This window comes from Danio rerio, chromosome 16, assembly GCF_052040795.2.
Source record: "Danio rerio strain M-AB ecotype USA chromosome 16, GRCz13ab, whole genome shotgun sequence".
Taxonomy (NCBI): domain Eukaryota; kingdom Metazoa; phylum Chordata; class Actinopteri; order Cypriniformes; family Danionidae; genus Danio; species Danio rerio.
Window position 1 is genome coordinate 9,135,001 of NC_141036.1, and position 25,539 is coordinate 9,160,539.

The 25,539-nt window shown below is 36.4% G+C and overlaps 1 protein-coding gene across 33 annotated transcripts in view; it reads right to left on the reverse strand.

The window, feature by feature from the left end:
- The window catches only part of triob (trio Rho guanine nucleotide exchange factor b), a 251,202-nt gene that overhangs the window by 40,470 nt on the left and 185,193 nt on the right, over positions 1-25,539 (reverse strand). For 26 of the 33 annotated variants that reach the window (XR_015510904.1, XR_015510902.1, XR_015510905.1 and 23 more), the window contains 2 exons: positions 25,183-25,285; positions 20,015-20,258 (listed from right to left, as the gene is read on the reverse strand). Coding sequence is in view for 13 of the 33 variants with exons in the window: in XM_087286537.1 (XP_087142663.1) it covers positions 20,015-20,258; positions 25,183-25,285 (347 nt within the window). In the remaining 20 variants the exon portion in view is untranslated. The remainder of the gene's footprint in view (positions 1-20,014; positions 20,259-25,182; positions 25,286-25,539) is intronic. The other 7 variants (XR_015510907.1, XR_015510906.1, XR_015510893.1 and 4 more) reach the window with 1 other exon arrangement.

Below are 25,539 nucleotides of genomic sequence, written 5' to 3' on the forward strand. Positions count from 1 at the left end.
AATGGGAGGTTTAAGTGTGTGGATGCACTTAACACTACATGATGACTTGCAAATCACATCTTTATTTTTCACTTCAGAGAGCCTTCCGTTTTCAGCCCTCTTCAAAACTGAAACTGTTTAAAAGATCTTGTTTTGTTCCTTGGAGAGTATGTCCTTACATAAAGCTTGCATAAGATATTCTTTTTAGACCATTAATGTTCAGAAAAACATGAAAAAAACGCCTTCATGGTCTCTGATGTACAGTTACTGTATAAGAGGAGGAGTGGAAAAACCAACTGCTAATAAACAAAACCTTTTTTTTCTCTGTGCATACAGTATATATAATATATAGTACACCTCCAGCGATAGTAATTTTTTCCTAAAATAATATTGCTTCAAATTACTCTGAACTCTCTGATTCTATTGATTTACTGAACTGATTCACCAAGGAATTTAATAAAGTTAAATTTTGTGTTATAACATTCATTCATTTTCCTTTGGCTTAGTCTCCATTTTATAGATTGCCACAGCGGAATGCCAATAATTCCAGCATATGTTTTACACAACAGATGCTGCTCCAGCCGCAACCCAGTATTGGGAAACACCCATACACTCTCACATTCACACACACACTTATTCATTTATTTTCCTTCGGCTTAGTCTCTTAATTCATCAGAGGTCACCACAGCAAAATGAACCACCAACTTATCCAGCAAATGTTTTACACAGAGGATGCCCTTCCGGCTGCAACCCAATACTGGAAAAAACCCATACACACTCACACCAGAGCACCCGGGGGGAAAACCCACGCCAACACAGAGAGAACATGCACACCCCATAAAGAAATGCCAACTGAGCCAATCGGGACTCAAACCAGCAACCTTCTTGCTGTGAGGTGACAGTGCTAACCACTCAGCCACCGTGTCCGCCCCACACTCATCCACTATTGACAATTTAGTTCATCCATACGACAACCACCTAAAAATATCTGGGTATTATCAATTAGGATTTACGTAAATATTTCAGGAAGGACAACAAGTGTCCCATCTCTGTGCTCAAACGTGACAGGGCTACGTTTTCTTATATGGGCCATTAACACATTCATGCATTCATTTTCTTTTTGGCTTAGTCCCTTTATTAATCCGGGGTCGCCACAGCGCAATGAACCACCAACTTATCCAGCACATGTTTTACGCAGCGGATGCCCTTCCAGCCGCAACCCATCTCTGGGAAACATCCATACACACTCATACACTACGGACAATTTAGCCTACCCAATTCACCTGTACCCAGAGGAAACCCACGCGAATGCGGGGAGAACATGCAAACTCCACACAGAAACGCCACACCACAGGACAGCACTACCTACTGCACTACCGTGTCGCCGCCATTAACACACACTTCTCGTAAGTTTACTAGAGTCCGCTTTGTACATTTCTGCTAATCTCAAATACAGAAGCCAGAAAATATAGAAGCCAAGGCTTGTGGTGCATAATACTGTATATCACCCCGCAAACGCCATACAGGCACTCCCCTAAACCCAACTGATAGAGTTTTCAAAAAGAATAGATAGTATCACGGCAGCAATTTTCTGCAACAGTCCTGCTTTGCGTTCCTAGCACGACATCATACGAGATTAGCTACCGAGCAAACTGACCGCACAGGAAAAGCTATCCATATGGTGCTAAGCGGGCAAGGTGACCACAATCGATTATGGATCACAAACAAGTTTACATTGTTTTTGTGGTACTTATTCAGTGCTGTGTGAAGATCGTTGCAAAAACAATCCTTTATCCATTGATAACGTGTCCTTGAAATGCTTCACACTAAGGTTGGGCCGATAGACGATGCCATCGTCCATCGCTGATGGCCAATAAACAGCACGATGTTGAGCCAGCATCGCCGATCTTCCGCTCCCGTCGCAAACTCGCTCTCGAAAAAAACACACTTAGGCCCCGTTTACACTAATGCATCTTAGTATTAAAATTTTTATTAATTTTAGAACGAAAATGATCCACATCCACACCACTGAAAACGCACATCACACACACACACACACACACACACACACACACAGCCACACACACACCGTCATGCGCTTGTCTGAACTCCAGAGCGAAGTGCACGTCAGACAGTTTATCAAGGATGTACCGCTGAATCGCGTCTCACTATAGTTGTTAAACGTGATATTTAACTGATCTTGTCTCTGTCTGACGACTCTTTAGTCTTTTGAATCTTTCAGGTAACGTGTCACAGCATCAATACACTGCTTCAGTCTTTCACTTTCACACTTGTACTTAGTCATTTTAGTGAAAACCTCAGATACCGTTGGTTGGGCACCTTTTTACTGACCAACCTCCCGCGAAAAGTGATAGAGGTGGTAATTTGTGTGCAACATATCTGTATTTATTTATGATTTGTTTATGGGTAAAACAAAGACCATGCGGGTCAGGTAGTTGAAACGGTAGGCAACAAATAATTAATTCGTTATGAATTAATTAATTATTCATAAATAATTAATTCAACTCCGCCTATGATGACGATGCCATCGTCCATCGCAATGTTTCACATTAGACATTGTACGATGCCAAATTGGTCGACATCGCCCAACACTACTTCACACTGTACTATGAAAAGGAACAGAAGTATGGAAGGCAAGTATTTGCAGTTTCCCAAAACGCAGCCCTGAACACATAATCCCTATAAGCATGTGTCAGATATGACAGATGCACTTGTTTGTCACATTTTGACTGGTAAGATATCAGACCTGTTCATTGTTATATTTAAATATGTGACTGATAACAAATGATTTACTTTTTGTCAGGTGAATAATGGATATTATGCCATTTTTTTTCATCTTAAATAATAACTCAGTTGAGAAACTATAAATGAGAACTTCATTGATATTGATTATGATATAATTTGCATTTATTTAAAGTCATAAAAGTTCAAGTCTTGTAATAACCCACAGTCACTCTCCAGGATTTTTCCTGATGATTATTTCAATCAATGCCTTATAAAGACGTAATGAGTCTGTTTAACACAGATATGATGTTGTTTACATGCTAATTCAACATAGCATAACAGTAAGTCACATTATTTAATGATTTTTTTGTGCTTTTCCTAATGTGTAATGCGTGTTTCCAGTTTTGCTATATATGAATTCATTTCACCAGGGCTGTTGTAAAATCGCACCTGAACAAACCAAGCCTTCAGTACCACAGAAACAAGACACTGCGCATTTGTCCCCTCATTTGAACCTTACAGTCACTGCTACCCCGGATACAAATCCTAAATAAACATTTCTGAAATATTAAAGAAAATATCTTGAACCTATGTAAAAAAAAAGATATATACCCCAGACTAGGTATAAGTTCATTAATTAGGAAAGGGTGTAAAATCACATGCTTGTGGTGTGACAGACTGATGCTTTCTCATATTTCAGATCTCTCACTTCAAACGCCAATGGGCAATATTTAGAAAGAGCTTTGCTTGTTAGAACTGATGATTTATGCTGTTTTTAAATTAGCCTAATCGTCTAGTCTGTTTATTTCAGAGCCTCACACGTCTGAATGAGAAATCATAAATAATATTAAAGCCTCACTAACAAACACATGCACAGATTTCAGACGGTTTTGCTGCATGTGCATGACAACCTGTATTAAACCTGTAAGAAAGTACTTAATTACTAAAGTACTTATTAAAAGACTTCACATAAAATAGTGATAAATTGTTATTTAAGTGAAATTAGGAGAATGGAAAACGACAGTGTCACATTACAAAAAATAAATCAATTACTTGATTTTTATACAAGGTACAAAATGTTGAGTTCCACACAACCGATTTCTGTTGGCACAACATGAAGGAATTAAGTTAACTTATTCGTTTTTACAATTTTAAGTGGATTAAACATAAAACAATTAAGCTATCCCCACAAAAACTGAAGTATTGTTTTGTTTCAGCTCATTTTAAATAAGCAGCTTGAACAAACAGCAAACATCATTTGTTTGGAGTATACTGCCATGAACAACCCAGACTCATTCTAAAAAAGTACCACTATATACATTTCTGGAGAGCACCAAATATGTCCCAGGAGCTACATTTTTTATTTTTTTTTTCAGTTTTCGCAAATCCACCAGAGGCCGCTGTGTACGCTTTTTGACATCTCAAAGTTCTGTTGCGAGTGCCATTCATGCTGCTGTTATCGCGTAAATCCACCAGAGGCCGATGTCGACTGACTGACCGATCAAATGACCCACCCTCTTCCTTGCCTAAACCCAACCAATAATGTTTTCAAAGGCACAGAATGACCCGCCCACCCACGTCCCTGAACCTAACTGACAGTTTTAAAAAGCAATCCAGAAAAAGAAAAGCCCCTGCTTGATTTTTCCAACGTTTTCAGATTTTACCTTATTCTCATCATGTTATTTATTTGTTTATTCATTTTTTTGGCTTCTGTTTTTGTTTTATCTGCTTTCTGAAACCGTTCTTCCCCGGACTCGAACCTCATTGCCATGGACAACTCCTGTGCGCGTCTCAATTCCACCAACAAGGTGAGCAAACTGGACAAACTGGTAACAGCAGGAAAGCAGTCCATACAGAGGTAAGTAGTCAGCTGGAAAGCACGAAAAGGAACGGTGTCATACCACTCTATAGCATTCGTTTAAAGATGAAATACAGCCATACGTTGCTCTGGCTACATAATTTGCGATCTCCGGAAATGTATATAGGGCTATGTTTTCAGAATGAGCCTATGTTGGTCATGAAAAGTGGTTGAAAAAAGATAAATGTAAGCAGACAACTGCAGTTAATGCTTTAACAACAAATATGGGATAGAGGGAATGGAAGTAACGTGGGACGAACAAATCAATTTTCTCGAATCCCAGACAACATTTGCTTTCCAGGCTATAACAGCACATTCAGCAATAAACCCTTGATGGAGATGCCAAATATCAGCTGATTTTGGGACAGTGTCCCGCGGTTAGGTTTGAATTTCAGTTTTTAAGTGCAGAAAGTAAATTATTATAGCGGTTGTGTTTCTCTTTTTATGCATCACAGTAATGATACCGGTTAATTAGTGCAATAACACATTCTTAAGTTTGAAATCTTTGTTTTTTAGTTTAAAAGTAAATCAGGTTTAAATGGCAAAAGTTCCTGTGGGGACAAAAGTTGTTATTTATACCCCACCAGTAATAGCTATACCTTATTTTTCACTTCTACAGAGTTTGCAGTGTTTTGATTCATACGGTTTATGAAATTAATGCATATTGCCAATAATAATAAAAAAATTAATAAATATACTAAAAAAAGTAACATTTTGCATTGTTGGGTTACTTTATTCAACATCTGATGGAGCTGACATTTAAAATGAAAACGCTGTTTAATATTTTTTTTGCAAAATTAAAGGATAAAATATGTTTGCAGTTAACATTAACAAAGTCATAGTCAGATATGCAGTAGTCAACATTTGAAATGGATCAAAAATGTTTTTCAAAATTGTCCTCTAAGACAAGATTGGGTGATGTTATATATAGTAGTGTGTTATATAATAGTTTTACAACAATTTTGATGAAAGGTTTTGAATCACTTCAAATGGTAATTACTGTATTTACAATAAACAAGATTAAGCCAGTAAATCTAGCAAATAATATTGTGTTACTTTTGACCCACCCATGTGTTACTTTCATCCCTGCTGACTGTGTCAAAAGTGACAATGTGTCACTCTTGTTTAAAGTAAAGTTATTTTGAAGTTGTTCTGCAGTACATTGATACAAAATAGCACCCGATTTTGACAGACAAGTTTGTGAGTTAGTAATCTCAGCAAAATAACTTAAAAGTAAAAAAACATTATCTTTTAAAATGAGGTTTTAATGAAACATGCTACTTCAGTCCCAGCTCTGCCCTATCAAAATTAATTATTTTAGAATTAAAAAAAGCAAAAATCAAAGTGATTGATTCATCTCTGCGAAAATCTAAATAAAGAGTCAGGGATAACTTTTTGCCAAGCTTACCAAACAGACTTGATCATATCCCAAGTACTGTATTTATTAATGAAAAGAATGTGTGTAAAACTTTAGCTAAAGTAACAATTCCCACAAATAACTACTGGCATACAACCATGGTTATAATTAAGATATTGACTGTTTATTAATACTGATAAAGTATAATCTTATTCTATAAACCTTAATCCTACCCAATACCTAAACTACTGCCTAAATAACCAATAACAAAGAGCAAACCAGTATTATATTGTGTTCTTATAGAACTCTTACGTAATGGTTTATTTATAGCATTAATAAAGTGACCAAAATGTATAGATAATACAAATCAACGCCAAAACCAAAACCTCAAAGACGTAAAAATTCCTTAAAAAGCACCTGTTCTGATTCTTAAACCCATTATCTATACATCCACTCAGCAACATACACTATGCTTAACATAAACACACACACACACACACAACGCACTATAATAGGCTCAGTTATAAAGTCCTGACGATGTTGTTGTTCCATAATGCACGTACCCAAATCCAGCAGCCAATACTTGCAGTTCTCGGAGCGTCCCGAAGCTGAACCCATGTGACAGAGTGGCCTGACTGATAAAAATGAGTGTATTCCATGTGCCATACCACGAAAACGGATCCAGACGGAGGAGGCAAACTACCCAAACTCCTCTCAACTCAAAGCATTTTAACACATAGCGCTGAGAAGAGAGTGATGGACTATGAAAGACACGGAGGGAGGGATAGAGAGAGAGAGGAAGAGAGGAAGGGGGATGGAGAAAGAGAGAGGTTTGGTGTTCCATGCACAGCTGTGGCTGAGTTATGCTCAGAATGAGGGAGAGGGAGAGAGGGAGGGAGGAAGGGAAAACCGGATGAGGAGACTCAAAGAGAGGAAAGAGGTGGAACCTTTCATAAAGATGTGATCCTAAATGAAGCATGAGTCTTCTCAGAGGAAGATCTTTTCTGATTATTCACTTGTTTATTTACTAATGATAAATCTCAACCAACCAAAAAAAAAAAAAAAAAAGGATAGATCCAGGTCACATTTTGCTTACAGAAAGTCAAGGTAGTTTTTGGTATAAATCTTTATGTGAAAGTATTTTATTTTATTCCCAAATACTGCATTTTTCATAAGATTTAGATTTTATGTTGAATTCATAAAACATTAGCAAACATTAGAGGCATTATATAAAATATCACCATGATAAGTAGATTTTTAAAAAATAAACTTTCCATTTTCAATAACAGATGAATTATGAAATTGTCTTGCAATATTCAAACAAATGTTTCAATTAATACATTTTTTAAGTTTGCAATTTCACTAAGCTCAAATTTTGGTTGACTATAACTAGGTCCACAAAGATCTGCAGATTTTTTTTGGCCCATCATTGAATCTGTTTACTCATGTAAATGTGTATAAATACACTAACCGGCCACTATATTAGGTACACCTACTTTCAGCAGGATAACCCGCCATGTCAAAGCACGAATTATCTCAGACTGGTTTCTTGAACATGACAATGAGTTCACAGTACTCAAATGGCCTCAACAGTCACCACTAATAAGTGGCTGGTTAGGGTATACAGTAGTATATACAGAGTTTTAATATTAATTTTAGTAATATTATTGAATAATATGCAAATGTTTGTATAATTCACACTCAATAAAGTTTGTAAAATAATATTTTCGGTCTTAGTAGATATATTATATGAGAGACTTGCTTTCTTTTTTTTTTTTACCAAAAACTAGTTTTAATTTAGGCTAACTATATGCAGCTATATGTCAATATTACTAACTCAGCATTACAGGCTATTTGGCTAAATACACTTAAAAATGATGAAAAAAAAATCACAACAAAAATGTTACTTGATTTTTTAGCAGTTTCTCTATTTTCAACAGTTTTTTTTATTTTTTATCTTAATATTTTGAGGTCCAATTAAAGGGATAGTTCACCCAAAAATGAAAAGTTTCAGTATGGATGTCAGTAGTTCCAGGTTTACAACATTCATTACAACAACAAGAAAAATGATTTGTACTGGGGGTTGCACTTGAGAATACCAGAGAAATTGGTTAATTCTGGTGTGGTGACCCTTGATAAACAGGGATAAACAGTTAAATTAATCAAGAGTGAGTAAATGATTGGATAATTTTACTTTACTGGTGAACTATGGCCTTTAACAAACCATTAAACATGACTTTTGACTCAAATTTGCTGATTATTAATATTTATGGTAATAAGGTAGTACTTAGGTTTAAGTATTTAGATTACAAATGTAAAATGAGATCAGATATGAATATGTACTTTATAATACTTTTAAACAGGCAATATTTTAAAAATAACCTAGTAAAAAGCCACTAGTTGATATATAGTGAGACTTGGTACTCAATTATTACATCCTGTTCTAACTTCATGCAAAGCAATGCTGTGACACCCAATAAAAGGTCTCTTTTTCATGTTAAAACGAGTTTTTGTTCTAACCATATGCGACAGAGACACGAGTTTCTATTTCCATGACATAGCGGCAAAACAAACTACAAAGACAATGATCACCTCAGGTACTGATTATGTGCTTTATTCTATGTGACCTGATTAAGACCATGTAGGTCAAAACGTTGTGATATGAATTTTTTTTTAGAGAGCTTAAGTGGCAGTGAGCTGATTTTTTTTTTTTTTTAATTCTTTGCTACTGTGTTTGTTTTTGATCAAGCACCTGCCTTTGAAAAATGTGAGTTTGAACACCATTTTACGTGACATTACTATACTATTATAAGCAGCAGCTGATTGTTTACCTCAGATCTAGCTAACGGTTAGAAAGTGAAAGTCTGTGTGTACTGTTTGGTGTTTGTTTTGTTTTTGTAAGCTGTGCTTTGATTTATTCAAGCGGTTTGATTGTGACATCTAGAGGCGATAAATGTCATTGCGCTATTCTTTAGAACGTAATGGGATGTTTAGTCATAGAAGGAAAGACTACATCCAGAGATATAGCATAGTTGTTTACTTTCAGTCCTTGTGATAGAAATGAAACGTGAATTACTAATTTTATTTTGAAAACATCTGCAATTCTTCTTTTACAGCCTAATTTTAAAATGCATTAAATTCATTTATTTCCTCAAAATTCTACACACAATACCCCATAATGACAATGTGAAAAAAGAGTTTTTGAAATTGTTGCAAATGAATTAAAAATGAAAACCTGAAAAATCACATGTACAGAATTATTCACAGCCTTTGCTCAATACTTTGTTGATGCACATTTGGCACCGATTACAGCCTCAAGTCTTTTTAAACTTGATGCCACAAGCTTGGCACACCTGTCTTTGGGATTTTTGGCCATTCCTCTTTGCAGTAGCTCTCAAGCTCTATCAGGTTGGATGGGAAGTGGCGGTGTACACCAATTTTTACATCTCTCCAGAGAAATTTAATAGGATTTAGGTCTGGGCTCTGGCTTGGCCACTCAAGGACATTCACAAGTTGTTGTGAAACCACACCATTGATGTTTTGGTGGTGTACTCTGGGTCATTGTCCTGCTGAAAGATAAACCGTCGCGCCAGTCTGAGGTTAAGAGCATTCTGAAGCAGGTTATCATTCAGGATGTCTCTGTACATTGCTGCATTCACCTTTCCCTCTATCCTGACTAGTCTTCAGTGGCGATGCTGCTACCACCCTGCTTCACTGTAGGGATGGTATTAGCCTAGTGATGAACGGTGCCTGGTTTTCTCCAAACGTAACGCCTGGCATTCACTCCAAAGAGTTTAATTTTAGTCTCATTAGACCAGAGTCTTTCAGATGCTTTTTGACAAATTCCAGACAGGGAGTGGCTTCCGTCTGACCCCTCTACAGACATTTCCATTGTCTTCATGCTTGGTTTGTGCTTTGACATGCACTGTCAACCCTGGGACCTTAAATAGACAGGTGTATGCTTTTTCAAGTCTTTTCATGTCCAATCAGCTTAATTTACCACAGGTGAACTCCAATTGAGCTGCTGAAACATCTCACGAATGATCAGTGGAAACAGAATGTACCTGAGCTCAATTTAGAGTTTCACGACAAAGGCTGTGAATATTAATATAATATATATACATGTGATTTTTCAGATTTTGTATTTTTAATAGATTAGCAAAAATAAAAAAATATAAATGTTTTTTTACATTGTCATTATGGGGTATTGTGTGTAGAATTTTGAGGAAATTAATAAATCTAATCTATTTTGGAATAAGGTTGTAACTTAAATAAATGTGGGAAAAGTAAAGCGATATCAATACTTTCTGGATGCACTATATTTAAATGTTTCTGTTGGTGAAAACAGCAAATTGTTTGTCGCTGGAATCTTGTTGTGTTGTTAGGACACAGTGTTACCATAAACATTATTAAAATAATGCTTTATTAATATTTCAAATTCTTTCATGAGACTGTTAAAAATGTCATTGGCAGCAAAACAACATCAGTCAAGCTTCAATGCATTTTCAGCATTTTTTTTATTGGGAACACACTTAATAATACATCCCGGTGGTAAATGACAGTTTCAAAACATAGAGTTTGACCGACAGACTTGGCCGTTAGCAGGTCAAAGCATGAAAATCTTACTAAACTATACAAACAACTGCCTCTATATCACCTCCACAAATGGCTGCCTCTCTTACGGGCTGCACCGGGGCGGGCGGCCACAAAGATCTCCCTGTTTAAGCGTCTTTGGCTGCTTAACAGTAGCTGGTCTATGGCCAGTCCAACTGCTTCCTTTGCTTTACACACACACACATACACACTTACACATATGCAGATCCGTAAAAGCTTATGCCAGAACTAATCAAAATTCTGCCGAGGATCCTGATGGTTAAAGGTTGAGTTTTTTAGCTCCTCTGGACACACGTTGCAACACACCAGGCTGCCTTAAAATATACCTCAGTGAACAAAATAGTCTGGACAGCAATTTTAAGAGGTTGAAGACACTGGCCATCGTGAGTTATGACGGCTCCTATTTCGCATTCTATAAATACTGATTGTCCTTGCTGTAGGAGAACTGGCTGCTTGACATTTCCCATGACCTCTGCCCAAAGGAAAGGTGCTTGTCTACTTGTAATTATGCAATAGAAAGATTAACAAACACAGATAAGATTCATTCAGTCATTCATTTTCCTTTAGTCTCTATTTCAAAAATTGCAACAGCGGAATGAACTGCCAATTATTCCAACATGTGTTTTACGCAGCGGATGCCCTTTCAGCCACAACCCAGTATTGGGAAACACCCATGCACACTCATACACTACGGCCAATTTAGTTTATTTAATTTACCTCCTGTATAGTGCATGTCTTTGGACTATGGTGGAAACCAGAACACCCGAACCAACTGTGAGGCAACCAATGAGCCACCCAACTCAGATATGATATCAAACACAATTCATTTTAATATGACTTGTCGGCTTAGTCCCTTTTATTAATCTGGGGTCGCCACAGCGGAGTGAACCGCCAACTTATTCAGCAAGTTTTTATTTTACGCAGCGGATGCCCTTCCAGCCGCAACCCATCTCTGGGAAACATCCACACACACAAACACACACACACGCATGTTTGTTTTTGTGAAAAGTGGGGACATTACATAGGTTTCCATTCATTTTATGCAGCCCAAACCGTATATTACATTGCCTTCACCCCACCCCACCCCTAAACCCTACCATCACAGGAGACTGTGTGCAGCTTTACTCTCTGATTAAACTCATTCTGTGTGATTTATAAGAATTTTGAGAAATTGAGAAATTTTGAGAAAAAAGACGTCATTAATGTCCTCATATTTCACCTCCTTTTTGTAACACCTGTGTCATACCCATGTCATTATACAGATTTGTGTCCTGATATGTCACAAAAACACATACACACATACACACACACACATACACACACACAAACACTGGATAATTTAGAAAAAAATTACTGAAACAGTAATAAACTGAAGTAATGTTACATTTTTCAAAATAAAAGTCTTATACAAGCAAAATAAGTTAACAATTAAACATTTGTTGGTTTTTTGACCACACACTCTGCGACCCACTAAAAATGTTCCCGCAACCCACATTTGGGTCACAACCCACCAGTTGAGAAACACTGCTGTAGACTAATTACCCTAACCTGCCTAATTAACCTAGTTAAGCCTTTAAATGTCACTTTAAGCTAAATACTAGTATCCTGAAAAATATACTGTCTATATAAAAATATAATAAAAATGTACTGTCATCATAGCAATGATAAAATAAATTTGTTATAAAATTTATATTTAGAAATGTGTTGACAGAAAAACAGAAATTAGGGGACAAATATGCAGGCGGACTAATAATTCAGGAGGGCTAATAATTCTGACTCCAACTGTTTATGTATGAAAGTAATGAATGTGTACTGTTTCGACTTTAAGGACATTTCAGCAACATTTTTTCAGCATCATGAGTTAAAAATAAGATTGTTTCAGTAACTTCCCTGCATTTCCCAAACTGAACCACACCCTGCACACACTAATGATCTTCTCCCAGATGCTGCCCAGTCATCCCTGTGTGGCTGACCTCAAAAATCTTTGCCTGGTGACCCTCTTAGTTTTTACCACATGTCCTCTCTTTGTAATCATTTCTTTGTCACAAATCACGGCCCATTCAGAGCTGTAAAATGCAGTGACTAACCCTTCGTGAATTCCACATCACACATCTGTGATCATGAGGAACCTACAGACTAATGTAATACTGCAACTGATGACCTTGTACAAGATTGTTTAGAGGTGCAGTGAATCAAAAGACTCACAGTTCAGATCATAAATCCTATTCAGGTGGGACTGGTACCCTACTATTACCCGTTTGAGTTACAATTCTTTTCAGCCGACGTCTGTCATTTCATTTATGGATTTGGATGAGACATGGATTTCCATGTTTGTTAAGGAGGTAGGAGCATCTGTGTTTTACAAGTGCACAAGACTCCGTGATCAGGATTTATAAGTAGACTTACATGTGAGCACTTTGAAATGTAAAGTATAACTTATATAATGTTAAACATTTTATAAAAGTTGTGGAAGAAGAAGAAGAAGAAGAAGAAGATAAATTTAACAACATTAACATGATGGTTTTATAAAACATCTTATAATAAACCCACTGGATTAAATAAGTTATTTTTTTTATAGTTTTAACTTTTTACTAATGTTTTTCACATTTTAAAGAACAAACCCTAAACCCACCTTACACCAGCAAATAATTATTATAATTATAATAAAATAATAAAAATTGTAAAACATAAAACATGTGCTGGATATGTTGGCGGTTCATTCCGCTGTGGCGACCCCGGATTAATAAAGGGACTAAGCTGAAAAGAAAATGAATGAATGAATAAACATATGTAAACCGGCCTAATGCAGTGATATACACTCACCGGCCACTTTATTAGGTACACCTGTTTGTATGGGTTAGATATGGGCTATAGGTGATTCGGGTAAGCTAAATTGTCCATAGTGTATGTGTCTATGCCCTGGTCCTCTAGGTTAGCGGTTGAGCGTTAGGCTAAAGACCCACCTCGTTAAAATGAGATGTTATAAAACACCAACATGGTGTGGCTAAATATCAACTTTAATATGAACAGTACTGGAAGTAAGTTTGTACCCCTTAGTAAGTTTGATCTTTAGGGTATTAAATTCTTTGCTATTAACTTACTCATAAGGTAGTCTCTTGTCACCTGTAACCTTTAACGCTTAAGCAAATTTTTACTTATTAATTGTTTTTTCTTCACAAAAGAAGATATTTTGAAGCAACTTCCATAGCATTTGTTTTTCCTACTATCCACTGTAATAAAATTAATGACAAAAAGTCAAGACACCACTTATGTTTATGTTGCTTTTACTTTTTTATTAAGTTAAAAAATATATTTTAATAAGTTAATCAGATTTTTAAAAATATATATATACAACGTTTAACTTAATACTTTTAGTCAGTTTGATTGATGTAAGTTGAGATGACTAGAAAAGTTCATTCAAAAGTTTCCAACATTCTGCCAAATATCTTCTATTGTGTTAAAAAAAAATCTGAACAATGGTAAAGAAATGGTAAATCTAGGAAAGCTAGTCCCATCTGATTTTTGAGTCACAAATCGGATCACTTTTGTTTTGTAAAAGCAGAAGCAACTACTAGCCAATGTAGTTTAAATGTCAAATATAAAGACCATTAAATTGTTGATATAAAACAAAAAATAAATAAACACACAAGCAACTAACAAAAATATGAATAAACAGTGATTTTCACATGCCATAAATGCATTAGCCAGCATTGTTATAGAAGCACACCACTATATATATTCCAAGGACAACTCTGGTCAATGCATTTTCAAGTGGAGTTTTGTTCAAAATAAAACTTGTTTTGGTTCTTTAAAAAGTCTCAGCTATGGACTCACTTGTAAAGGCAGTCTCATGCCACATTTAAAAGACTTTACAATATAACAAGTTACAATGTAACCTTTAAGACTAAATCGGATTTTAAATTCTTCCATCGATTACTCATTAATTGTTTGCTTTTACAAAAGAAGATATTTTGAAGTGACTTCCATCGCATTTGTTTTTTCTACTATCCACTGTAATAAATGTAATGACAAAAAGTCAAGACAACAATTATGTTTATGTTGCTTTTCCTTATTTTAATAAGTAATTTAGGTTTTAAAAATGTATACAATGTTTAACTTAATATTTTTAGTCAGTTTGATTGATGTAAGTTGAGATGACTAGAAAAGTTCATTTGATTCAACTAAAATATTTAAAATATTAAAAAAAAATTACAGTGTGTTTGTCAATGGTTACAGGTTTCCAACATTCTGCAAAATATCTTCTTTTGTTTAAAAAAAATCAAAACTGGTGGTATAAGCTGAGTAAATGATGGCAGTATTTAAAACTTTGGATGAACAATGGTAAAGAAATGGTAAAACTAGTACCATTTGAATTTAGAGTCACAAATCGGATCCCTTTCTTTTGTAAAAGCAAAAGCAACTTCTAGCCAATGTAGCTGAAATGTCAAATATAATTAAAGACAAGCAAAAAAACAAAAAAAATGTTTAAAAAAATCAAAACTGTTGGTCTAGATTAAGTAAAAGCTACTGTAAGTAAATGATGGCAGTATGTAAAATTTTGGACGAACAATAGTAAAGAAATGGTAAAACTGCATCAGCAATACGACATACTGTATGTACACAATAATGTACCAAACCAATACATTGTAAAACACCTAATGTAAAGCGGAATCAAATACTATTTCGATTTGAATGCTAGTAACCTATATGTATTTTTGCAAGTTAAAACATGATCAAAATCACAAGATCACATTAACTGTCCTGTGTACGTTGATACGGTCCAAGCAGGGAAATCCCCTGCAGCCTGGCAACGCTGTTCATCACCTGACACAGCCCATCGCCATAGTTACTGTGTGCTCGACACACTTCAAACCATAATAGGAAAGAGCAAAGCTGGACTGCAATTAAATTTTGATTTGGTATCGGGGTGAGTCAAGAGCAGACACTCACACCTGTACACAGCTTTGATCCACCTTACCCACACACAATATCTGGCGCCCGCATAAGAATAATTCGATTTAATGTAGTGTCGTTAAGTTATTTAAATATTCAAAGGGACAGTTCACCAAAAAATAAAAATACTATTATCAATTGCTCGCCCTTGTTCAAAATACACTTTAAACTAAAAATGATGATTGCTGTTTGTTCAAACTACTTATTTACAACGAGCTGAGACAATTCTTGAGTTTTTGGGGGGAACAACTTAATTTTTTTATGTTTAATCCACTTAAATTTGTACAAAAAAACTATTAAGTTAATTTAATTCCTTCATGTTGTCCTAATACAAATTAATCGTGTAGAACCCAGCATTGTTTACAGTGTAAATTTGAGTTTCTTAGCTGACACTCATTGACCTACTATGGAAGTTGATGAGTCCCAACAACCAGCATTCTTCAAAATATCTTCTTTTGTGTTCAACAGAAGAAAGAAATGCATAAAGAATTTAAATAACATGAGGGAGAGTAAATGATGAGGTTATTTTTATTTTGGGTGAACTATCCCTTTAAGCTTTCCTATATAAGAAATCATTCATTCATTCATTTTCTTGTCGGCTTAGTCCCTTTATTAATCCGGGGTCGCCACAGCGGAATGAACCGACAACTTATTCAGCAAGTTTTTACACAGCGGATGCCCTTCCAGCCGCAACCCATCTCTGGGAAACATCCACACAAACATTCACACACACACGCATACACTACAGACAATTTTGCCTACCCAATTCACCTGTACTGCATGTCTTTGGACCGTGGGGGAAACCAGAGCACCCGGAGGAAACCCACGTGAACGCTGGGAGAACATGCAAACTCCACACAGAAACTCCAACTGAACCAAGGCTCGAACCAGCGACCTTCTTGCTGTAAGGCGACAGCACTACCTACTGCGCCACTGCTTCATAGTGAGAAATCATTTATTCATTAGTTTTCCTTCAGGTTTAGTCCCTGATTATCAGGGGTCGCCACAGCGGAATGGACCACCAACTCCTCCAACATATGTTTTATGCAGTGAAAGCCCTTCCAGCTGCAACCCAGTACTAGGAAAAACCCATAGACACTCATTCACACACATTCATACACTACAGACAATTTCAAGAGTTCACACTTAGCTGATGATTGATAATAAGGCTAGTTTGGCGTGCTGTCCCGGGAGAGAGCCCTGAGCTTAAAAGATCCTCGAGCCCTGGGCTCCCTCCCGTTGCAAGGCGAGAGGGGAGTTTGAGCTCAGGTAGATCTCGATGACTCCCCCCCTTGCTTATTGTAGCTAAGTGTCAGATATGGATGTTGCAGGTGTACTCAGAGTTTAGCTAAGGTATATGGATTAATTGATTAGAGTGCTTGTTTTTGAACTGTGGGAGGAAACCGTGACGCCCATTTGAAAGCAGGGAAAGTAGGGTTGGGTGGGGGGGGTTTCTTCAAGACGAATATATTGAGATGAGAAAAGTCTGGTTATTTATAGTGAGTTAAGGATCGTCTGATAGGATAATCAGTTATTAGCTAAAGTCGGAACAGCTGTGAACAATCATAAGCACGTGATCCTCTCGAAATTTGTTTAGAAATAAACTTCACTTAGTTTATTTAATTAACCTATACCACATGTCTTTGGACTGTGGGGAAAACCGGGGCACTTGGAGTAAACCAATGTAAACACGGGGAGAACATGCAAACTCCACACAGAAATGCCAACTGGCCCAGCTGGGACTCAAACCAGCCACCTTCTTGCTGTGAGGTGACTGTGCTAACCACTAAGCCATTGCGTCGCCCCTAGTGAGAAATCAGTACTTAAAAATAGTGATTTGAAGTTACTCAGACTGATTATAATAATTAAAAAAAGGTGTTTATACCAGCTGGGAATCCCAGACGTGCTTGTTGACGTGTCTTTGACTAACTCCTCAAGCATTAGCACGACTGGAGAAAAACATCAACACTATCAGTGAGTTGACAAGAACTCAAAAGACTGACAAACACAATTTTCCAAACTTAAATAGTAATTGCAAAATCCTTATTTCATCGTAATCTGAGCAGGCCAGTGTTTCCCAAAACAATGTTAGCCAACTATGCTCACAATTACCAGCATCACTAGCACAGTTCATAATAAGAGGGAAGCCATTATGAATCAAACCTTAAAGCAAAACAAACGCAAACAAAAAATAGTTAGCATAGCATCTTGTGAAATGATAATGTGGAAAATGCTGCTGAATGAATGAGTAAATGGCAACCCAGACTCATTTTGATTACGTACCCCTATATACATTTCTGAAGAGCGCCAAATACTATGTTTGAGCTTAGTTTTTTGTCGTTTTTGTTTTCGCGATTCTCAAATTTCCTTCGCGAGTGCCATTCATGCCTGCTGTTCACACGTAAATGCACCAGAGACCGCTGCTGACGACTTGCTCATTGATTGATCAACTGACCGATCCCCCCACCTTCCTCCTACCCTAAACCCAACCGACAATGCTTTCAAAAGCAATCCAGAAAAAGAAAATCCCTCACGGCAGCCTGATGTTTACCACGTTTTCAGATTTTCCCACATTCTTACTCTGTTATTTACTTCTTTGTTTTATTTTTTGGCTTTTGTTTTTGTTTTACCTGCTTACTGGAACTGTTCTTCGCTGAACTCGAACCCCGTTATCACTGTCAACTAAGTTCTGCACCTCAAATCCTCTGACGTATGCAGCGAGCTACTGGGCAAACTGGCAACAGCGGGAAAGGCGTCCATACAAACGTAAGCAGTCAGCTGGTGAGCGCAAAAAGGAACAGCATCATATCTCCTCGTTGTGTTCGTTTTAAAGACGAAACGCAGCCATACGATCCTCAGGCTACATAACTCACGATCTCCAGAAATGTATATAGGGCTATGTTTTCAGAATGAGCCTATGTTGGTAAATAGTGTACCAACTAGATACTGCATAACATGAGCGCAAAATTTGATTTATTAGCAAAAGTATTGCTACACCATATTACTGAATGAACATGCTTCGAATTTAAAGTGTGATCCTGTTTAAACAAAATTTAAAGAAAAACAACAGATACTATTAAACTATTTTCGGTTAAAGATTTTATGCACAGTATGACAAACACACGCCAGGACCAATCAGTTAAAGGGGTAGTTCACCCAAAAATGAAATATACCTCACCATTACTCTCCCTTTTATGGGATTATTTCTTTTGTTGAACAAAAAAGAATTTAAAAAATGGTTTACAATACACACTGACTTCAGTTGTAGGAAAAGGAAAATTCTACAGAAGTCAGTGGGTACCAAAAACTCGGATTCTTTAAAATGTTCTTTCTTTATTCTTTATTTGATTTAACAGGGACAATACTTATTTATTAACACTAAAAACTGTAAATAAGTTAGCCACAAGGGCTAATTTTCATCTGTTACTCCGTGTCAAGATTTTAAAACCTTAAATCAAAAACACGTTATTACACATAAAATATTAGTAAAATTACATATGACAAAAAAATTGATAATTTCATAAAAAACAAGAGAAAAGAATGACACATTATTACAAACTTGCTTTACTTTTAGCCATTTCTTTAAATTATACTTATTATAATTTTGTGTTCAACTGACACAGTAAACAACTGGCTAATAATTGCATTACTTTCACAGTAAAATACTGTATGTGTATTTATAGCAAATTACCATGAGGAAGTTCACAGTAATTTACTGTGATTTTGTTACATTAAATTACTGTGAAATTACAGCCATATGGTGCAACTTCACAGTAGATAGTGAAGTCCATTACTGTAATTTCACAGTATTATGTTGTAGAATTAATTATATTTTACTGTTAAGCAGGCTTTCCTCAGCTATTCAGTCTGACATTTATCCTAAATTTGAAATCATTTTGGGTGTTTAACAATGTTTGGTTCTATGAATCAATTGCTTTTGTTTCAGTTTATTACGTTTTTGGTTAAGCAAAAATGTTCATTCAAAATTATTTCATATTTCCATATTAACCTTATAAAACTAAATTTAGGTGCAGTGCACTCAAATATGAAAATTTACAATGACATTCTTGTAGTTTCCAAACAGGATGATTTTCTTTCAAGCTATTTTTGAAGATGTTACCAAATAGTTTTTGGGGCTGCAATAACATTGTTATTTTAAAATATCAAAATAGGGCCAATACTTGTATAAAAGTTAATTTATATTATTGTCTATGTTGAATTAAGTAAACAGAGTTTGTATTCCTATAACTAACATGAAAAAGATACAGCCCTTTTTACAGCAATTTGCTGTAATCATGCTACCTGCTTTAATTTTACAATAAAATGATGAGTACAACGCATTACAGTGAATTTTTACAGTTTAATCCTTTTAAGTGATACTAATGTAATTTACTGTAAAAAATTACATCAACATGTTGTGAAAATCTGCACATTTTTTTTACAGTGTATGGCTTAAATTGCGTACCTGCACTCCATTCTGCGTCAAATAAGAAAGCTTTTCGTCTTACCTTTATGATTGAAAATTCCCTCCATCTCCATACTGCTGCGTGAATGGTCGATGCAAAGCATTGCGCTTGGAACGAGGCCCTCCTGGGCAGGTGAGCGGTCAGTGGTGCGAACCAAACACCAGTCGGGCTTGTCCTGGGGCCTTTCTAACAGCTCCACCGTCTGACCTCGACGTACAGTCAACTCAGCTCCATTACTGGCCATGAAGTCGTGGATGACCACCGTCAACTCCGAACCACCAGACAACTGTGGAAGGAAGGCACAAACGTCAGGTTATCCATGATATATCCATAAAAAAGACAACACTGCAAAATATGCTTTTCTTAGGGTTTTAGTCTCATGTCAAGTCCAAATATCAAAAAAAAAAATCCTAAATAAATAAGAATTTTCAGGAAAACTTAAATAAATTGTCTTGTTTTGAGAAATAATGTCAAAAGTAAGTGAGTTTTTTTTTTTCTTTAGACAAGCTAAATAATCTTCTGTCAAAGCAAATACAACATATTTAATCCCATTGGCAGATTATTTGCTTGTTTTAAGGAAAAACTCTTAATTTCCGAAAATATTTGGACTAGAAACAAGACAAAAACTCAAGAAAATCATTTTACAGTGAACGAAAGTGACCAAAGTGAACTAAGAAAACAGACAAAGTCAAATTGAACGTACCCAGTGATAATGTGGCATTGCCAGTGAACTCAAAAGGTGAGCAACTGACCCAGAACCTTTACACTCCATGTTCGTACCAAAACACACCTCCTAGTACATCCTTATACAAAAAATCATCACGAAGAATGACGCTCTGGGTCTACAACCCCAATCTCCGAATGCCATATCCTTGAATCTGGAAGAAAAGCAGCGAATAACCTTGCTTCCTTTCTTATCGAAAAAGGGATCTCGTCTACAGTTCACGCTCAAGCATTCTAGTCTCCAGTGAGGTAAAGTGGCAGGCGGTTGAAGCCTTGCTGACACATCCTCGCATTGCCACGGAGATGGAATCTGTCTGAAGGAGTGACGCCTGGCAGGAAGAAGAGAGAGGAGGCAGAGACGGACACAATGTGCCAAGATTTAAAGGAGCAGGAGGCAAATTAATGCTCATTAGAAGGGACGTGCGGGAACTCGACCACTTCTTGGAGCCTCACCTTTTCACCTCTCTATGAACTAAGAGCGTTCTCTGTGTGCGTTAAAACACAGTGAGCCTTTGTGAAAAGATGTCAGGGTACAAGTGAATTTCCTAATACTTCTTTAGTGTTTGTGTATGTCGCAATAAGACAAGAAAGAGACTGATAATGAAGCCAGGAAAAAAGATAAAGAGTGTTTCGAATCCTCAAGTAACTTGTGGTGTTGTAGGTGGCTCGCAATACATATCGGTGACAAAAACACGCACATGTGTGAAGGCGTGTGAGAGGAGAGTTCTGACTGTGAGTGGGAAGACCAGCGTCTGTGCTGCTAAATCCAAAGCAACGAAGCAATGGAGCGAACCTACTGTATGAGGAACCCTCATTACGTCTGACGGTAATCAGGATTGTCGGATCTACAGGATTACAATTTTATTTAAGGTTAAACTTCAGCTATATGTTAATGATTTCATTTATTACATTTTACTTAAAACCCCAGGTTGCAATGCTGTGTCATGCAATAAATTACATCTATTTCATGTTGGAATGACTTTTGTCTAACCACCAAAGTTTTTATTTTAGAAACAAAAAGGATAAGCTACTATGACAATGGTGCCCTCAGGTACTGATTATGTGCTTTATTCAGCGTTAAATGTTACCAGGATGAGTTCAAATACCCTTTTACGTGACTATGAATACGTTTAAATGGACATCAGTAATCAAATTATTTCCCTTAATCTGAATAAGACAATAATGTGATTAAGTTGATTACATGAGTTGCTTTTGGAATGTTCCTTTCATGATCCCGTTTTACATGTTATATCACATACTGTAGATTACGCCGCATTCACACGGCGTCAGCTTTAATGCTTCCCATTCACTTTGAATGGGTGACGTCAGGCGTTGCCGAACTGCATTTTGGATTGCGGAAGCATCAGCCAATCAGATTGCTGTATGCAAATACACCAGGCCAGACAGCAGTCTATTGCTGACTAATTTCATTGGCTGACGCTGCTATGGCGATTATGTCAGCCCCAACTTCAGACACGCCCTCTGTCAAGCATTGACGCTGAAGCTCCGCGTGAATGGGGCGTTAACGTCATTGTGTCACCGCGCTATCCACATTTCCTCCAGAGTTTCATGTAATTTCGAGTGTTTTATTTTGAATTTATTTTTTTACTTTAACTGCAGGTCGGCAGTTTCACTTTCACTTAGGAACATTTCATTCATGCCCCCGTGACACACTATGAGGTATTGGATGTGAGTATGAAGTAAGGACTGGAGTGTGGTTTTAATAGAATTTGATACTGCACCACGAATAAATTGGGCACTGCAGATGTCTGTGGTCCTTTACTGGCTCGGTAGGTGCAGAAAATAGTGTCAAACAGCCGTGTGTGTACGGAATATCCTGTCGCAAAATGAGATGAAAACTCCTACATGTCGGTAATAGTTTGACTGCGGTGTTTACATGTTTGTACTGCACTTCAATAATGCGACTAAAATCGAAATACTCCACATTGTCACCTTAGATATATAAGGTTCTATGTGACATTTTTTTTTAAATTGAGTTATTGACATATTCTTACTAAACGACATCTTATTTACATTATACACTGTTAAAAAATCCGTAAAAATACAAGGGAAACTACCGTATAATTGTGAAGGAACTTTCCGTACTTTCATTTTACAGCAATTTTACCCGTATTTTCAGTTATGAACTGCATTGCAGAAGCAAGAATCTCGGCATCAACAGCGTGAGAAGCCGAGAAAACATACACATGGAGTCCTGCTTTTTGCTGTTCACAACATCACCACATTCCTCCTAGACTGAAGGATTTTTTTATTTTTGCTCTTCTTTTTAATAATAATCGACAATAGTCTTGTTCCCTGAGTCTAGCTATACCGTTTTTTCATTCTGAAATGTTTTACTTGAGGTAATTTTTATTAAGTAAATTTTATGAAGTACTGATATTGTGCGTTTACACTCCCATAAGAAATTTGTGTGTTCTATGTAATTTAGTTTTTTAATGTGCATGTGATTTTAAAAAAAGCTGCAGGCCTGTTAGTTTCAGATTCCCTGTTTATTTGTTTAAAAAGTATATATATATATACTTTATATATATATATATATATATATATATATATATATATATATATATATATATATATATATATATATATATATATATATATATATATATATATATATATAGTAAATGCAGAAAATAACAAAGGGAAATGATTATACAAATATTAATTCATGTAAATTCATGTAATACTAACTTCTCCTTCTATGATTTATTTATGCTTGTTCGAATTGCCAGTAACTTTAACAACAAGCGTGTCAACTTTCTGTCTTCTTCTTCTGTGTTACAAGCGGGTGTCAGAAGCTTAAAGTTGTGTAGCTTCATCTAATGTCAAGGAGTGATTTTGAATACTCTTCTACTCAAAGCCAGTGAAAATTGCTTGGGGTTGAATCCGGAAAAACGTTTCATAAAACGCTAACGATAAACGCAAAAGAAAAAAGTTATGGTGTGTACGAGCCTTTAGACCCCATGGAAACCCTGTAGATTACAAGAGTAAACTATTTTTTTTCCCTTAATAACATTAACAGATGAATTGTTCGCCACAAAAGCTATGTAATAGCAACGAGAGCTTACAAAATCAACATTTTTTTAAAAATTTTATTTAAACTTTAAATTACCCATCCAATTGTTTTTCAACTGTAAACTCAACCCTCACAGTAACTTAACAATATATTTATTGTTGTACAGCATTACAAAAATAATTCTATATTGTTGCAAGTTTCCTCAGCTACATCCCATCTAGACTTTACCCAATTGATCCAAGCAAGTTAATCCAATGAAAAAAAAAAGTTTGATCCTTAATCAAAGTTTGATCATTTTTTCAGTGTATGACGGTCCTTCTCTAATGATGTCAGTTTGATGGCTTGAGCCACAGTATTCTTAACCACTAGTTCTTACCATTAGTTTGCTATGAGGGAATGATCAAATTAAATGAAAGAAAGCCCCACCCTATACTTAATATTCCATTCAGTTGGCAGTATTGTATGAGGAACCCTCATTACGTCTGTTGGTAAGCAGACCACAAGACCACATGGGAAAGATAAGTTACTTCCGAAAGTGGTGTTAGGGAGACCAGCAGGGGGCACTCAACCTGTGGTCTTTGTAGGTCTTAACACCCCATTATATAAATAGGGACTCTATACTACTTAGTGAGCGCTGTCTTTCGAAGACCTCAAACCGATGTCCTGACTCTCTGTGGTCGTTAAAATTCCAAGAATGTCCTTTCAAGAGTTCACACTTAGATACTGTTTGACAACTTGTTCGCAAGTTAGCAGGTTTGGCATGCTGTCCCGGGAGAGAACCCTGAGCTCAGAGATAGTCGAGCCCAGGGCTCCCACCAGGTCCATATAGCATGTGAGGGGAGTATGAGATCAGGTCTTCTCGAGAGCTCCCCTCGGCAAAAAAGGAAAGGAGGAGAAGGGGTGGATGGGGGAGTAGTTCTTAGCTAGGTTACTTATAGTGAGTTTGGATCGATCTGATTGGCTAGCTAATGAGTGTAGATGAGTGGCCAGCTGGAGTCAATCATATCACGTGCTCCTCTCGAAATTAGTTTGTGAAACTTCATTTAAAAAAAGAGTAGGGGGTTAACCCTGGCAAACCTCTGGCCAAATTAGCTTGACACATGAGAACACATCTCTTTTATGGTGTTAAATGATGACAAGTGATTGCAATGACAAAATATGTTCATGTTTTAAAGATCGTGTAAGTTTGGTATGATTCGTTCAACTGTTCTTTCCAGAACTTGATCGCAGACCAAATTATTGCACGCTTCATTGCAGTGGTCTCCGAATGGGATTGGACAAAATGGAATTTAGAGCAGGTAAAACCCATTAAATCTTGTTATTAGGGTGAGACCTAAAAATTCAGCACAAACACTTTTAGTACTGTATAAACATATCCCCAAACCCCAGAACTAAACACCAGGTGCAGCATGACACTTTTGGACAAATGCCGACAGATATTCACACTCACCTTGTCACTATCCAGTGTGTTCTGGGAGGTGCGGGACGCAATGGAGATGGTGTCTGGCTGACTGCTAGCGTCACCCTGACTGTCTAGGTCCTCTCCGTCCCTGCTATAAAAAAAATAGCACATAACATAATTTAAAAGTCAACATAGTAATATAACATTTGTTTCTTGAGCTGAAATGTGTTATGAGGTTCAGAGATCCTCAGACCCTCATAATGATAGGAATTTATACGATCATATAAAAAACTAATAATAAATATAAATAAAATAAATAAATAATAAACAATAAAATTATTATTATTAACATTATTATTATTATTAATGATAATGATGATATTATTAATAATAACAATAATAATA